General features: G+C 35.0%; 2 protein-coding genes across 3 annotated transcripts in view; one reads left to right on the top strand and one right to left on the bottom strand.

Moving 5' to 3' along the window:
• Positions 1–15,103, bottom strand: part of LOC144835935 (endothelin-converting enzyme 1-like) — a 28,946-nt gene extending 13,843 nt beyond the window's left edge. Inside the window, exons 1-3 of one of the 2 annotated variants that reach the window (XM_078691066.1) lie at positions 14,969–15,103; positions 9,856–9,968; positions 3,356–3,594 (exon numbers count right to left, since the gene is read on the bottom strand). In XM_078691066.1, coding sequence (XP_078547192.1) covers positions 3,356–3,594; positions 9,856–9,890 — 274 coding nt within the window. In that variant the 5' untranslated portion in view covers positions 9,891–9,968; positions 14,969–15,103. Of the gene's footprint in view, positions 1–3,355; positions 3,595–9,855; positions 10,304–14,968 lie in introns of those variants that run through there. The other variant, XM_078691067.1, reaches the window with a different exon arrangement.
• Positions 15,104–15,517: 414 nt separating this feature from the next.
• Positions 15,518–17,618, top strand: LOC144836001 (protein phosphatase 1 regulatory subunit 35-like). Its single transcript, XM_078691168.1, has 4 exons — positions 15,518–15,630; positions 16,221–16,920; positions 17,043–17,143; positions 17,431–17,618. Exons 2-4 carry the CDS (start codon positions 16,314–16,316, stop codon positions 17,602–17,604), a joined length of 882 nt encoding a protein of 293 aa, XP_078547294.1. The 5' UTR covers positions 15,518–15,630; positions 16,221–16,313; the 3' UTR covers positions 17,605–17,618.
• Positions 17,619–18,278: the final 660 nt, after the last annotated feature.

The following is an 18,278-nucleotide window of genomic DNA, read 5'->3' as shown; positions in this document are numbered from 1 at the left end:
TTGAAGCCACTAATCAAACTAAAGGTTCGATGGCTTTTAAATCGTACTACATAAATCAATTAAAATCGACAGAAGAATAAACGAAAGAGAGGAAGATATCACTCGGAAGTTTTTGAATGTTCGAATGATATAGGAATATATTGACATTCTTCCTTATCAATGTAATCAAACATTCTTTCTCTCAACTATTAATCTCTGTATCACATCGAGTAATATTGGCTCGAAGGAAACTTTTAACAACATTAAATATCAACTTTTATTATTTAACAAAACGTAGTTCAATTAAAGGTTGGTTCCCACCAGGACGAGTTGGATTGCTTGTGATTGTCAACTCATCAAAGTAAAGATTGTCATTAGTTGAAGTTCCCACGAATTTTGTAAAGCGAACGTTTTAAGATAGAAATATTAACATACGTAGAAATAGTATAATAATGATAATATGATGATAACAATGTTACGAAAATATAAGCGATATCATTGTGTACCTACGTCACGTTTGAAGTCTTCGTTTATGTATGTCAAGTAATGTTTTATTCTAGAATGACGTAATTTTATATGCTCTCTTTCTAATCATCTTTAGAAAAGTAGAGCAACTTTAACCGTTTCATATCATCAGTATAGAAAGCCATTATACGTTGACTTGTATTGGCTAGTTAAAAACGGTTGGCCTGCCATCCACAGCACTGAGATGGATGATAGATTGATGAGCTGATGAACAATATTAGTATGCACACCACGTGTGTTAATATTATTTTCAACGAGAACACTGTTTATACATCTAGAAGGGCAAACAAGTGTTACGCACTTATCGACAAAATGAATGTGCGTAGAAATTGCAGAAATCTAACATCAAGAGACAATTTGTATGTACCAAAATATAGAACAAATATAGGACAACATTCCATCAGGTATTCTGGTGCAATGCTCTGGAATGAAATCCCAGATGAATTAATGTTTCTAACAAAAAGCAAATTTAAAAAAGAAATGAAAACATACTTCTTGTTTGTTTAGGATATTTATTTATTTCATAAGAAAATTATATATTTGAGAGAAAGTGTTTTATGTACATTAATTTTGTAGACAGGTAGCCCTAATTTATTTATATAACTATTTATATTTCAATGTTTAGGGGCTGAACTTGATTAGTTTTAACTATTTTTTTAGCTCTTCCCTTGATATAATTATTATTGTTTGTATGTTACAATGTTTCTAATTTATATTTATGGGTAAATAAAAAAAAAGAAAGAAAAAGATTGACGATGGTGTATAAAAATGTTATTTCTTTCTATTTTTTAGCAGCAGGCCTTACGCAATAGATTTGTAATTTCTACAAATGTTTGAGTAAGAAGACTTTTTGTTTGTTCTCTCATCTAATTTAAATTTTGAATTCTTGTTCTTAAACAAAATCTATCCACGGTACTTTTCGTCGATCTACACCACGTAAAATCCCGGGTTTTGTTTGACCGCTGCACTATAATTAAAATGGTAAATATACTGTATGTTTCCACGGTTTTCCTTCGGTTTTACCCGACCTGATCTGATTTTTTACCGACGTGTGAACGTGCTAACTTGCTATCAGTACATCTTTCATGGATGTTCACACCACGCACATCATCCCGAGTTATATGTGAACGTTGCACTATTCCTTTAGTGCGTTCTTTCTACGGATTTTCTGATTATTTTCTGAGCTGATTCGGCTTCTTGGCGCGAATTGCAGCAACGTATGCTAATTGATTGTAAAGATGTTTTTAATGTATTCCTCCTTTAAAATATAAATGCAATTCGGACTGTTTTCATGATTATATTTCAAGAAGCAACATACATACTGAAATATTTTGTATTATATTTTTGATTCGTACGTCTTACAGACGTTTATTTAGGTAAAATATGGTTGACAAAATATAGATAGTGTGTAGGTTCACTAAAGATACCAAACATGTTCCTTTTATAATTGGCCTGAGGCCTTTCATAGTATATGTTGTAACTCTTTAAAGGTAGGCCCCATGGTATTAGTATGGCAACTCAATTCCGACTGAATTCTAACACCGGCAAAATTTTTCCACGTGATTTTTACATCATAGCGTATAGAAGAATGTGGTATGTGGTTTTTTTTTTTATCAAACCAAAAGTTCTAGCGCGTATGGCACGGAAATTCCGACATACTAATTCCTTCTAATACCAAAACGTGAAGAATTGAGTTGACTTCAATTAGTATAAACCTACATAATGTCTTGTTTAAATACGAGATCTGTTAAAAAGCACTTTGATTCTCACTTTATCGAGAATGCAACTTAAACGTGTCTACGTCTCTCCCGAGACTCACTATGAACTGTGACAGTATTTCTATTTACTACATACAATTGCTTTCTCAACGTGTGACAAATTTAACATTTTAATATTTCCGAAATCATTTCGATTATTTATATTTAAGTATAATGTTCTTGTTGTAACCTATCCTTCCGTAGTCAATAATTCACTGAGAAGTACAACATTGTATTTTGTAAAGCTTCCCACTAGGCCGCGCAACGCAAAGGCGTAGACGCAAGCAAGTTGACCAATGGCAAGCGACAGTTCGAATAATCCATCGCTTATGATTGGTCAAATCATTTATGTTGCGCTTACGTACTTGCTTGTGTTTGGGAACCAAGCATTATTGTAAACGTTACGTGAAACAGAACTACCAATGAAAGAAGCTAGCTTCTTCTTGAAAGGTTCAATAGAACTATAAGGTTGACGCACTATTTATATTGCTATGAGATATTACGTTTTATTTATTTGTCGGCGGTATCTTGGCATCGTCTTAATTTAAATGTCTTAGTATCAAATTAAGTTTAATGGCTTAGCTAGAAAGATATATTTGTTTAGAAGCATTTACATCTGGCATATCTGTGACCTGATCATCATCGTATGTTATATCAGTAAGCATACCTTTCTGGTTTATTTTTTAGTGATCTGTTATAATTAGTGACAATAGCACTTGGCGCACTAAAAATTACTTAAAACTTTTCGTTCCAAAACGGTAATACAAAAGATTAACCTGCGTTTAAGCAAAACATACATCGTTCCGTTTATAATCAGGACTGTAGTTGATCGATTTTAAATTAGCAACTTAGCTAACCAATCACAAGCGACAGTTAAATGATTCATCGTGGCGTGATTGGTAAAATTATTTGCAGCGATCCATTTCTTGTGATTGGTCAATTTACTCAATTGAAAAATACGCGCATGTGCGCAGATACCGCTGTGCTACATCGAGGTAATCTTTACAGGCCTTTCGATTATTTGCAGATAGCTTACGTCCTAACTTTGCGTTTAAATGGAAATCAAGCTTAAACGAGATTTCTTGTAAACTTACCTGAGCGTTTGTCAATAGCAAGGAATAGAACCAAGATACCACATGCAATAAACGTTACTAAGAGAAGCAGAAGCAGTCTCTTCTCTAACGATGTTCTCCTCGGACAACTGGAACCGCTGTGCCATATCTTCGGCTCGTAGATTTGCCCATCATCATCCATCGAATCCTGATTTTCCAGTTTTGTTTTCGACTTCAGTGGCACGAACTTCACTTCGTTGCCATTTAGTTCGAAATCATTTCTAAGGAAACAAAGAGAAATTGATTATGTAATGCTGATTTGTAGATTTTTATTTCTGTCATGATATTTTTTTCAGGAGGGTGTAGTGTTAATATAATTATTTTCTAAATAGTAAAATGATTCTGATGAGGAACAGTCATACCCAATCAAAAAATATTGGTCTAGTTAGGTTTGTTGAAATGTACCACATGACATTCCGTTCCTGATATTTTTATTCTACTCATAATATCCTAATTTTCAACTGATATATTTCATGGGAAAATTGAAAAGAAATTAGGCCGTTGATGAGATTCCACAAACAAACAAATAATGAATCTCCTCAGTAACCGAGCAAGATATTTTACAGATCGATAGAGGGCGCGCTATTTTATATGTCAGCCCATATTGAAGATACAAATAACTCGAGATTGTAACAAGCTTTTTTGACGTTGCCAATTGCATGATTTTCTTGAAAATCAATATGCATGTTCTGTTAGTATATAAACTACTAGCTACCAAATATTCAGAAGGATAACTTTAAAATTGTAGATGCTATCGTGTAAAAAACATAAGATACTGTATAACTTGGCAAATATTTTACAAGCATTTTGCAAAGTAATAAGCATATTGCAATAATAGACATCATCTATTTGGTGTTTAGCAAGCATTCGGTCGTTGAACACCTTAGAACGACTAGCCAGAGGAAGGGTAATTAATAGTATCATGCTGATGCCAAATAACCCAGCAGGTCAAGCGTAATGCCATGCAACCACTGGCCGTAGCTAAATGTATTCATTTTTATTATTGATGTATATATTTAAAGATAATAAAGGGAATATGTATCCCATGGTGAAGCCTCGTTAAAGATGATACTATTCATCTTCGACGCCATTCAGAAGAACTAAAACAATATTTATAGGCCCTTGCTTCTCTTAAATTTCAAATTTAACACACACAAAAACTATTAAATCATTTTTTCCCTTCAAATCTTTATTTCAAACACATTTAATTGCATCCATGCAGCAAGTTTACTAATTACATGCCTCAAATCATTTTTTTTTACACTTTAGTTTAGTTTTATTCTAAGTGGCACTGCTTTGATCATATACAAAACTGCTGGTACTTTGCAAAACGAAGACTCTAACTCATGGATCTAAACAAAACATTACCCCTTGGAAAGATAATAATTATCGAGAATGTATCGGATGACATTCCGATGCGTATGAATTATTCATGTGACGACATATTCTGGTTCATACATATTCATGTGACTTATTTTATAAATATACGCGTAGGTGCAGTTTTTTCCTATGCATTATGTTTATAATAAGTCTCCTAGGAAACAATTATTAATTTGAGTTAGGCCTGATTAATAAATCGTATTATATTAAAACTGATAAGGTTACCGTTCACTCTATATTATACCCGATATATGCCGATGTTCCCAAAGTAACAGAAATTCGTCATGCCATATATCACAAAGAAGACACGCGCGTCCAAAAACCATAGGCGCGCGCGTTAAAATACCATAGGCGCGCGCGTATAAATGCCATATCGACGCGCGCGTACAAATTCTATAGGCGCGCCTAGCGATTTCATCTTCGTTTACACGCGTACATCAAAGTTTGTCCCTCACGGTATCGTCACAAAGTTTGCCAAATTTTAGACCTACAATTATTTCTAAATCCTTTTGCAGAGCATTTTGAAGTAGTATGCCTCTAAATATAACTAAACCAACAACGGTATATTATTTCACCAAACAACTCGTCTCTTATTTCTGTTGCCCCTATTGAGAGCTTACGTTGAAGAGATAGATAATTGCTTTTCACCCGTCGAGCTGATCTAATGAGCTGAGAGTAATAAGTCGACATGTCGGTTATCGATTAATTCGAACGCTCGACTTATAATTGTTAAATAATCATGACCTCGCTGGTCGGTTAGCCTTTGAGATATGTGTTCTGTCAGATTTCTAAATTAAAAGATTGAGATTTGTTTTGATATTTTCGGAATATTTATACACCACAAGCAAGTCGATGTGTTGATCTTGGATTTTGGTGGGGAAGATTTCGAGGTTTCAACCGTACATTTCGTTCCCTCGTAGTAGTAGGCCTACCATTTTATTTAAAATCTATGTACTGTATGTAAGATGACATTTCAATTCAATGCTTTGGGACACAACGTATTCAAGAGCATTATTGTATGATGTAATTATAATAGATCTCATTGGCCAAATAGGAGGAATACACATATATTACGTTGTTCAGTTGGTACCCATGTTGAATAAAATGTGAGCTTGCCTCTACCGTACCCTCGTATTATCGTTTGTAACAACGTACTTATTAATGTGATATCATTTGAATGCAAGTTATTGTAGGAAGAATCAACACGGGTTTCGACAACGTTTAATTACCAATAACTAGCACTTTATTAGTTAGAATCTCCGTTAATTAGTTTCAATGTCGGGTGCCCTTTCAGCAAAATGTTTGCGGCTAGCCTTCTATTAAATTCATTACCAAGTAAAAGGATTAATTTGTTATCATTATGTACTTGCAATTATTTTAATAATTTGTCTGAAATCGAGGCTACGTACATGCACAGATCTAAATAACTTTATAGAATAGCCTCTAGCTTCGTACACAGTATGTATGCTTATAACATTATGCAACTGCCTGAAGATTTAGTACTGTAGTTAAAACATAATTTAAAAAGACAATCACAATCGTGAAGCGTGTTTGATAAACCACGTTGTTATTTAAATAAAACTTTGATGCGCGCATTAAAGCTGATAATAAATCACGGCTTTTGGACGCGCGCGTATGTCTCGCGGTATCATAATAATTAAAGTGATAAAGATTTATTGTCCCCTTGAAAAAATAATTATTACACATTTTTGCTGTTGAATATGCTATTTTAATGTCACATAATAGTTATCCACTTTGACCAAAAATTAGATATAAAAAATGTATTTACCTGAAAAAACTGTAATTTAAAGCAAAACATAGTCAAATTGAATGGCAACCAATTGATTTTTGGTTGAATGTAACCATTTATTTTAATTAATCTTCATTTTTCATGTTTTTGGGGGACAATGCATCTTTAAGATAGAAATGCTGCAAATTCACAGCTGTAATAACTAACAACTTCTCCATCAAGTTAAGGAGTTCCCTTGTCATCGACGATTACATCGTTGATCCATCGTTGAATCGATTGCCTTATTTAATACGTAGCTTTTGAAATCCTCACGCCAGCGTTATTACAATAATTTGTCAACGACACCATATTATACTAAATTGAACCGCGCGTATAAAAATTCATATCATTTTCATCAAATTGTGAACGCGCATCAATATTGGATGGCTGTTTCATGCGGTTTGGTGTACGAATACGTTGCTATGAGGTCATCGTTTCTAAATGTTATTTTTAAATTTGGAAAACTTCTCTTCTTAGCATTTTCAGTGGAACGATTTAAATTTAAAACAGTTCTCAACGTTTTATTTTATTGATATGATATTGATGATTTTAATGCGACAACTGTGTATTAACTTATCACCAAGTACAAACTGTATCTCTCAATTATCGTTAGGTAAAACATTATAGAGCCAAATTCTAAGCAGTTTCAACTACTTTTGTAAATTAAACAATGTGTTAATATAGAATGCGTTTAGACCTTAAGTCTTGCATCTCGGCTGAGCTGAGTGGTTAGATGGCTCATGATGGGCCTTAGAGGTTGTTGTATTTCCAGAGAAGAAAGTAAATGTTAGAAACATACAAGGCCTACGAAATGTTAACAAATGTTGGAATTGTAGATTGGTAGAATTGGTAAGATTGTTTTCAGACACGAAAATGCACCGAACACGTTTGAATAATGTAGCTCATTCAAAAAAAGAAATATTATAATCCATCTTTCTTTTGTTAATTACTGTGCATCATTATTTTTAACAGCTTATTTTATTTCTACTTTTAGATGATAGCTTCCCTCTAACTTGTTTGCCAGAAAAAATAAATAAAATAACGTTAATACAATAGGCATGGTACATTATGAAGATGTGTTCGTTATTATTTTATTGGTAGATGAAATAACTAATTTCAAAATCCAGGTCATGAATCAAATACTAAAAGGTCACAGGTCAATATTAGACTTGCATTCGTTCAGTAATTCCTACATTTTGATTCAGGCCTACTTTACCTCATCGGTGCTAATGTATTTCCATATGTTATCTAAGTACATTATAATTCATAATGTTACTTTGCTATTTGTTACCATGGCAATCATTTCTTTCAAAACGAAACACATTGGAAGAGAAAACAACATTTTACAAATTCAACATTTGCCAAAAAAACGACGTCTTCAAAATTGCTGTAGTAAAAGTAAATGACATTTTAACGATCATTTTTTGGCATACAATTTCCTAAATTCCTTTCCGGTTTCCAGATAATAATGTAATTATTACAAACACATCTTGAATTTAATGACATTTTAAAGATTTTTTTACCTATCAATTGCCAATTTCTTTACGGTTTCTAGATAACAGTGATTATGAAATCTTTAAGATTTATTTTGGTTGAGGTCTCAAATACTCATGTTTCCAAATAATGTCATTGTTTTTTGTATAATGAAAAACGTTTTGAGGAATTAAGGAATTGTAATAACACTATAATTTAACAAATGACATTTACACTATCTAATAAGGGATTTAAAATCATTAATCAGTTCAGATCATTTCAACATCTAAGATAATTTACTTTTTGTGTAAAAGGTTATCCTCTTGTGATTTACTTGTTTACCATTTTTTTTCTTCATTTTATTGTTTGTTAGGCAGGATAGTCAGATGCTCACATCATTATGACACTTGTAAATAAATAGCTAGCTTGTCTCAGTGTGGCGATGTGAGATTCCGTTTTCGGACTTTTTTCTGTTTTCTTGGTCAATTTGTTCGGTTTATTAGGCTTTTTCTTGATTTATTTTACATCAACTTTTTCATTTTTACACTTGTGCTAAACAACACATAGAGACTATTTGTATTTTGCGCTATAAAACCATTAAACCTGTAAATGGTCATTGACATGATTACGGAAACCAATTTTTTTTTTGCCCAGTGCCCAGGTGACGTATATCTCAAGTTCGGTCAAATAATTAAAGTAATGTTGTACGCATGAGTCTTTTCCTAACTTTTGTATTTGTATACTTTTTCTTTAGGATCTTTCATGTGACAAGAAACATTGATTTCTTCTAAAGCTCTGTTTACACTATAAAAATGTGATGTGATGTAAAAATAACATAGTGTGTCTTGTAATTCTCTCACTTTTAACGAGACACTGATAATGCTGATAATGTTCGCCATTAGGACAATTACGGCAATTACACGTACGAACCACTAACGAACAATGGTTACAACATTAATAATCTACTACTAGCATATTAGCCTATTTATCCGAAATCGTACTTAAATGTGACATAGGCCTAATAATTTTTCTAAACCTTTATTTAAAAAGTAATTCTACTAGTAGCCTTCTACTTAAAGCCTTGGCTTAATGCGTCCTCCTCACAAATTGCTTTAATGCGTCCTCCTCACAAATTATATTTATTAATTTATGTTCTGTATTATAGGCCTATTGTTTATTGTATTGTGTGAAACAATAAACTTGAAAAACGTGAAGTATAAGCAAGGCAATCTAACAACAGAATGCTGAGCTCCGGAGATCAATGCGTTTAACTGTGGCTGTGACACGATCAGTTTTACGCCACTCACCGCCGAGAATATGTACATAGTACTGTACTCAGTACTGTTGGTATTTGTCGCAGCCAGACATAAGATCAAATGACTGTTAGGAGTTCCTATCTTGGCAAGGCGAGCTCAGTGTCTTATTCTTAGATTGCCTTGGTATATTAAGTATGAATCAGTGAGCACATTATTTAGCACTTATCTTTTTGCCGATTAAAAAAAAAATCTTTTCTGGAAAAGTTTCTATCTATCGTCAGTGACGCAACGCGCGCGTACAACAAAATCATTAATATCACCGAACTCGCGCTTACGTGTGCATCCATTCGCTATACAATTTTCAGGTTGTTTTGAAAGTCCATACAAAATATACATTTATATCTGTACTGTTAAAGATACCTAACCGTGGGGTTTTTAAATGTAGTTTAAACCCCTCCCAGTACAATTCTGGTCATTCTTGATGTGTATTAGATGAATGCGTGCATTGGTATAAGAAACAAACGTACACAAGCTCTATCTCCGTATTGATTGCTGAAATAATTGTTAAAATGAATGTTACTTACACGTCTGATCTTCTCCCGTTGCTACCTTGGAACATAGTTGGATTATTTGAGGTTCACCACGAACCGTGCCGATGAAGAATACTGAAAGGCCTTCAACCAAGAGTTGTTTATATCTTAAGATGAGAAAAACGACGATAGTGAAAGAAATATTATGTGTTATAATATCACCCGATATATGTCCAAAGCAATTCGTCTGTCACCGCCGCCTACCTGAACTAAATCGGGCAATGCGACGCACTCAGAGATCCTGTTGTCTTGAATGGCAAGCAGTATCAGCAACACCGCCGTACATGCAGACGATTTACGAACGACTATTCGCATTCAAACCGATAGACGAATTTATTCCTTATAACGAATAGCATATACTGATTATTCCTCGCACTGTTAACCTCGCTGTTAAAGATGTCATTATTAACTCGTTGCATAACGACGTATTATCTGATTGAACGTGTTGAGTTGTTTCTGACAAGCTAAGCTAAGGAGATATAATCTTCGTATATTCACCAAAAAAATGATTGAAGTATTATTATTGTTTTCTTTTATTTAGTTTGTTGAAACCATTTTGATTGATTTCTTTTTTTATGATTCAAGTGAATCTTTATATCAGATGTGTTTTATTTTACTGTACAGTTTTTATCTTAAGGGAAGTGAATAAATTTGAATTTGAATTTAGTGTAAATCGATATAATTGTATATTACAAGGGGTGGTATTATTTCTGATAAGATTTCCGTCGTAAATCCACATGTCAGCGCTACGGTATCTCACGTGTTATGATTGGTCAGTGCTTAAGCTTGGTTCACACTAGGACGTAACGCAAGGACGTAAGCGCAACGCAAACGAGTTGACCAATCACAAGCGAAAATTCGGATAATCTATCGCTTGTGATTGGTTAAATTGCTTACGTCACGCTTACGTCGTTGCGTTACGTCCTAGTGGGAACCAAGCTTTAGTAAGCGAGAGGTGTACGCGTGTAAGTGCGTACAGCTCATGTCATTACTATTTTTAGGCCTTGGGCCGCCTCATTTTTTTTATTGGCCACTGGCAGTGGTACGCGTACAACAGTTTGATAACCGTCGTATGTGTTTTTTGCACGCGCGCGTCAACTTTATGACCCATACGACGCATCGCGTGATATTTCAATAAGCAACCTTTTGACATTTATTGGATATCCTAATTTATTTCAAGCAGCTTTAATTTACAGTAACAATCAAGTGGTTAAGTTGTAATCGGTTGTTGCCATAATCTTATTGTTTCGTATCTTACGAATTAATATCGAACACTCAACTATATTAGATTTCACTGATAGAGATTATTAACTGGTAAATCAACGGGAACTCATTGTTTGCATTAGTCTATACATTGATAGCAACGATAGAAGGAGCTAAGTTGATTGTCCTTCTTTCTACCGGTTCCAGTATATCAGTTCCACAGCTAGTGTCAATATAAAGGACCTTTAGGCCTAGTATCCAAAAGAACTCTAATTCTCACTAAAACGCAACAAATTAATTGATTAAATTAAAAGCGAAAGCTAAAATGATCCTGTCATTCATTTTATTTGATCAATGTCAACAATCGATTGTGATTGGTAAATTTTGAATTGCCGTTTCGTCCCAACCGGTGGCAAACGAGCTTACGGTATAGTCCTTTTAATTGTTCATGGACCTATACATTCTAATTTATAGAAACATGGTTTGTGAATGAGGATGAAAGCACGAATTAAAAAAGTCATTCTACTAGTAGTATAAGCAAGGCAATCTAACAACAGAATGCTGAGCTCCCAACCGGTGGCAAACGAGCTTACGGTATAGTCCTTTTAATTGTGCATGAACCTATACATTCTAATTTATAGGACCATGGTTTGTGAATGAGGATGTCATGAAAGCACGAATTATAAAAACCAAGACATTGTAGAAACCGAACCTTACGAGAGTGATGTAAATGATAAACATGTCGCACAATTTTGAAAGCCTTGATGAGGTTTACAGTGCGAACATACACATGATGTGAATTTCGTATTCGTCACAATCTGTATCACCCATCTTGTGTTTGTTTGTTGTAGACACCATCATTTTGAAAGTGCAATATTAAATTATAAAGTAGGGGGTAGGACAACATTCTTATCAGTTCTACAAATAACGTCTTGAAATGATGAACTGATTTTTCAATGTGATATCTAGCCTGGGTCACCCTTGTGTGTAACTAAATATATTGAACGTAACTCAATAGATCATACCAAATCTGTCGCTATTAAACTACAGTAATAAAAACCACGGAATGTAATGTGAGCACATGCCGTAGGACATTGACCAATTTATTATTCGTCTCTCTTCTTCCATAAGTTGTCAAACTTTAGGCCTAGGCTTTGTGATTTGTCAAATTACTTGCGTTTCGGCTACGATTTACGTTGCAATGGGAACCAAGCATTAAGATGTACGCTTAAGCGTGGTTCCCACTAGCGACGCAGCGTTACGCAACGCTACGACGTATGACGCAAAGTGCTGTATTGCGTAATAACAAGTGGGAACCGACGACGCAACAGTGCTGCAAATATCACAGGTTTCATTTCACGCAGGCGGGGGAAAACACAATTATCGGAAGGACATTTTCTTACGTTGCGTAGGTTGCGTTACGTTGCGTCGCTAGTGGGAACCAAGCTTTAAAGATGTTTAAACTTAACGGAACGGAAGACGGCGCCGTGTTTTTAAATAATGGAAAATTATATAGAGAATCGAACGGCGTCGTCTTCCGTTCCGTGAAACAGAACAAGTGTGAATGTAGCTTACTCTACTAGTACGTGTATTAAACATTATGTTTTTTTTTGCAATAGCCTAGTATTATATAGCGTATGTAGCATACGTTTACGCAGCTATGCGTATCGGTATTCCCCTAACACACTGAATGATAGCCATATCTCAACTAAAGCCTAATTGCTAGAAATTATATCGTTACTGTCACCACGTGACACGGTAAAGTAATCGAATAATAGTATTAATGACGGTTATTTTCGCCTAATGCTTTTCTAAAAGTAATAGTAACAACTTAAAATATGGGATAATTGTTATTTTAAAGAGAAAGTTTGGTTATCACGGGGTTCATATATTTTGTTAATGATGCCATTAAATTGAACAAAATGAACAGGAGCCTACCAAGCGTTCATGGGTAATAATATTATATTATATATTTTAAACAAGGCCATATACATGGCTGCAGTTGCGTGCTCAAGTTAGTGTCAACCGACCGACAAACCGACTGACATAGTGAACTGTAGAGTCGTGTTGCACGCGACTAAAAACACGATCGATCACATGATATTATTGCACCTCTCCTTTCTGAGCGAGATATCCTACCAATAGGCCTATATATAATATATAAGTGGAGCAAACATCAGATGCACCAAGGTGGACCACGGTCTGCCTAACACCTGATTTAACTCCAAAATATCTCCGATATAACTACAATGTACATCTGATATAACTCCAATGTACTTCCGATATAACACCAATCTACTCCGATATAACTCCAATGTACCTCCGATATAACTCCAATGTACCTCCGATATAACTCAATGTATTAAGATATACTCCAATGTACGATATAACTCCAACGATATTGGAAAAAAACATTGGCGTACGTAACGCAGCGCTTCATCACAACATACCTTTCTCTACGAGGTGACGCAAAAAGCTTCACTCAAACAATAGCATATTTCACTACAGTGCACCGAGGTCCCTAAGCAACTGACGTGTTGTGTCGTTACGTACATGTAACGCTCGAATCAAAATTACCTTTTCTCTATACGTGGTGTCCCAACGCAAGACTTTACTCAGACAATCGATCCCCTCTACAGACAGTAAAATGTAACGCGCGCGCAACTCTGTACAGACAGTGAAAAAACACGTTTTGATGTCGTTCACTATTATACTAGACCTCTGTTAAGTTATCACCCCGGGTCTCTAAAACAGCTTCATTGGTAACTAACAAAAGGTTTTGATTATAATTACAACTACAAGGTCTAGGTACACTACTTCAAATCGAGTTGCTATTGTGTTTAAGTAGCTTAGACCATCTAAACTTACAATAATGCATTGTATTCTTCTTGTCCATAAAGGATTATTTTCTACCACGGGTAAGTAAACTCGAAATAAGAAAAAAAACTTCCTATCTCAGTATTCATAGCACCGGTATAACACTTTCAAATAACTTTTATTTCGCTTTTCTTCTCAATAATATTTATCAATCAATATTTACAGCAAATAACGATTAACGAGCCGGACGAAATCCCCCAAAAAATAAGATACACCAGTTACAGTCGGCTAGATTTTATCTTTTTCAGTCGACGACGAACAGTTTTTTACTTCTTCTCATTTCTTTTTTTGCAGTACAAATAAATAAAAACAAAATATGTGTCTCTTCCTTGCGAGCGTGTAAAGGCACTGGTGGCTCGGGGCCGCGCCAGGAAGGGTAGGCCTAGCGTTGCCAATATTCAGTAAAGAAAGTACTGTAAGCGGTATAATTTGGGGGACACCCCAAAGAAACCCCGAACCGAACACGTTCCTGGATAAATGAGAGGGAAATATGTTACCACTAACGGCTAGCATAGCCCTATTATATTCAGGGGAAACTTAATATATACACACTAAGGATTTTTTTGAGGTTGGAGACGCACTGCGACGTTTACTACCTACTATAACTGCTTTGTGTTTTCAATTAAATTACTCTGATACAGACGTATCCAGGTCCCCTCTTTAAAGTCGGCCACGTTATACAGTGTGTGTATATAATTGTTATATACTCTACTTATGGTAGAAACTGTCTAGGAGGATGGCTGGCGCTAATGGGACCTTACACGCATAGAATCCACACTACCGTATTACGCACCCGAACCGACGGGTAATTACGTCACAGCTAATATAAACAAATGTCGTGAATTAACCTAATATTATTTATCTTTTTCATCTTACAACATATGATAATTTGGAAACCTTCCATATGAAGACTACAGAATGGTGTTTTATACTGGTAATTTTTCAGTTGAAATTAAAAGCGAATTCGTTGAATAAGGTATCAATATATCATACTCATGCTTATTACTATAAATAACAAACCACTCACCTTTCCACCTCAGTGATAAGGATGACGGTTGCGCTAAATATGAACTGAACTCCTCCTCAGACACCAAAACATAAGTTTCTGAACAATCTCTAGACTCGAAACTCCCTAAATAGTCCACACTGTAAGTCTCCAAGATCCAACTGTTCTTTACGAGAATTTTTGGTTCACAAGAGGGATAGTTCCTTGAAATGTATGCTACCGTACTATATTTAGTCTGGATGGTGTTTGGGTGCGCAGGAACACCGATCGTCGGTCACAGCAAAGGTTTTCACGAGAGTCTGTAAACACTGACTTTACGTCACACAACAAATTGTAAACATTCAGAAGATAAAGTTAAAGGCCAGTGTTTACTCTGTGCACAAAGTCCACGGTGGTCGGAAATGTCCAAATTGTGCCCATCAATAGAGGGCAGCACACATGTAGGCCATATACATCCGAAAGATCATGCAACATTACGCGCGAACATTTTGAAAAGAAGTAGCCATAATGTGTGCTTATATTTATTGCTGTATTGGCGTGTCATACTTTACAAACAACCAATCAAATCGTATAATCTTCAGGGCGGTAATGTGTGACCGTGAATTTTGTAAGAAAATTGACCATAAATACCAGGGAGTAACTCCGTAAATACTATATGTTTATAAAAACACAATGTGAATATTGTAAGTTTACTTTATACATTACTAATTGAGAAAAGATCTAATAGCTAGGGCCTACCTATGCCCAGAAATTTTCGAGTAGTCTAGCCTAGGCTAGGCTTATCTAGGCCTAATATTAATATTAGAACAGGCTAGAATTGAAGGAGGAACGGACGCGGCTGTGCTGATGATTAGTCGAGTAGCAAGGCCTACTGTAGGGTCGAGGCTACATAGGCCTAGTAGCTAAGTAGTACTAGGCCTACTAGCCTACTTAGTTAGACTACTAGCTAAGGATAGTTAGTATATTAGTAGTAGATCTAACTTAACCTAGGCCCCTAGAAGGAGGCCTCTATCTAAGAGAAGACTAGGCCTAGAATAATATATTATACTTAGAATAAAATAGGCCTGGCCCTAGCTAGATTTTTCAATTTTATAATAGACCAGATATTTTTTTAAGTACAAACAACAAAATCCTGATCATGTTATTGTATGTATGATTTTAAATGCTATAAATTATAAGATAAGACTATGCCCTCTAGCCTAGAGAAAATTCTTATTTATCTCAGCCAACATTATTCTAAATAGTAAAAAAATATTTATTTGTTTTATTTTAGGGAGTGATACTACTGTACCTGTAATGATGTCCAATAATTTGGTAATCATTTCTTCCAAGTCTTCTTAAAGTCTTTACACAAGTACATTGAAAAATGGCAGCAAATGCAGCCGATTTGTTGTTGGACGATGGCCTCCCGCTTCTACCATCTGTGAAAGTCCCAACGCCAATTCTACGCCCTTCATCTCCATTTGGCTCTGACCCTGTACTGAATGTCACCCCGGAGAAGAGCAATCGTTTCGGACAGTTTAGCGGAAAAGGAAAGGCAAAAGGTCATGTACATTTTTCGTTGGAGGGTCAGAGTTCAAAGCATCAATCTGGGAAGGATATATTTGCTGAGATTAAACATCCAAAAAGAGGAAAGTCAAAAAAACATAAAGATCACAATGCAAATAAGCCATCTAACTATAGACATCAATTCATTTCTGAATCCAGAAAAAAGACTAGCTCGGCAGCCAATGAAAAAGAAAGTGCAAAAACTCGAAGACATGATGGCACGATATATAATGCAACTTTACAAACCCCACAACTGCATTCCACTGGTGCACTGGAAAAGAGGCTACACAATATTGAATTAGAAGAATTTAATGTTGAGGGAGCTGTTGCAAAGATGCTGGAGCAAACCGAAAGTGTAAGGAACGAGTTTTCCGAACGAATAGCTGAAGCAGTAAATGTTCCGAAAGACTACAAAAAATATTCTGGTAAATTACACTTGTACTTATAATAATAAGACAAGCATTGATTTGAAACGTAACCATACCCCGTAACCAAATTCAGTAAAATATTTTATCAATTTTTTGTTCTTATCTTATCTATTTTTCAGGATTAGTGAGTATAGATGTTCCAGCAGATGGGGTAGGAAACTATGAGGTTGAAGAAAAAGTTACAAGGCCAAGAAGAAGCAAGAAAAAGCAATCTGCTAAGGTACGGTCATTGATGTTGTTGTACTGGCTGAGGTAGCTGTCAATTCCCCCTTCAAAGTCTTCCACCCACAGACTTGTCTTAAGGCCTAAGCTTCCTTTGAATTGTTTTTCAGTATAAGCCTTAGCTACTAGTATTACCTAAAGCTCAGTAACATTTGACATCATCATGTCCATATATGGGCACATCACATTTAGGTGTCACATAAAGTTTGATAGTGTAGACAAGGCTTTAGTATATGAATGTTTTATTTATTAATTGTATAATATCAACAATATATTTTCTTGCAGGCTTCAACTTCTAAAGAACCGGATATAATGGAGTGTTTCCGACCAGACTTGGTGACAGATGTGGCTGACTTATCCTCTGCGAGTCGTTTACCGCACTATAAGATCAAACCGACTGTCGTGCCTGTTGATTCTGCATTTGATATATACAGGCATATTCAACAATGGCAGTCTTAAATTAATGTTTTTTTTTTTAAAAGAAATAAAAAAAATTGTATAAATGCCTGTTTTCTAAATGATGGATTTTTTGCTGGGTGAATTTTGTATAAAGAATAATCTTAATCTACACTTGCAAACTTTTGTTGTTTTTTTTTTGCAAACTTGATCCCTAGATGTATATCAGGGGAGAAGTTGGGGGTGAGGGAGACACAATTTCCTTTGCTTAGACTATTATACAGAGAGGCCCATGCCCAATTCCCTATAGAGAGGATAAGGTGGTGTGGAAAGGCACTGGTCACCCCTACCACATAATGTTGAGACCTAGTACAATCAATTTTTATACCTCCCTGGTACAATGAGCTCCTAACAGCTCATTCCCCTACATTCAGAAATGAATACGGGACTTACCATTACCTTTGTATACATTGTTGTTTTGCATTTATTTTGTAAAATCTCCATACTTTATTGAAAAATGTATTTATATTCTCTGAAATGCATTAATACAAATGAATAATATGAATTGTGATTTGTAAATTTTGTACATTGTATTATTAAATAAACATTTACTGTACCACTTTGGTAATGAAAATACTGAATTGAGTGAATATATTTACAGTATAAAGCAGAGTAGATTTGACCCACAATAAATATGTGTTAAATAAAAAGAAAATTTTATATGAATAAAAAATATT

Source organism: Antedon bifida, chromosome 2, assembly GCF_963402885.1.
Source record: "Antedon bifida chromosome 2, ecAntBifi1.1, whole genome shotgun sequence".
Lineage (NCBI taxonomy): Eukaryota > Metazoa > Echinodermata > Crinoidea > Comatulida > Antedonidae > Antedon > Antedon bifida.
This window is presented reverse-complemented; position numbering and strand designations above follow the sequence as displayed.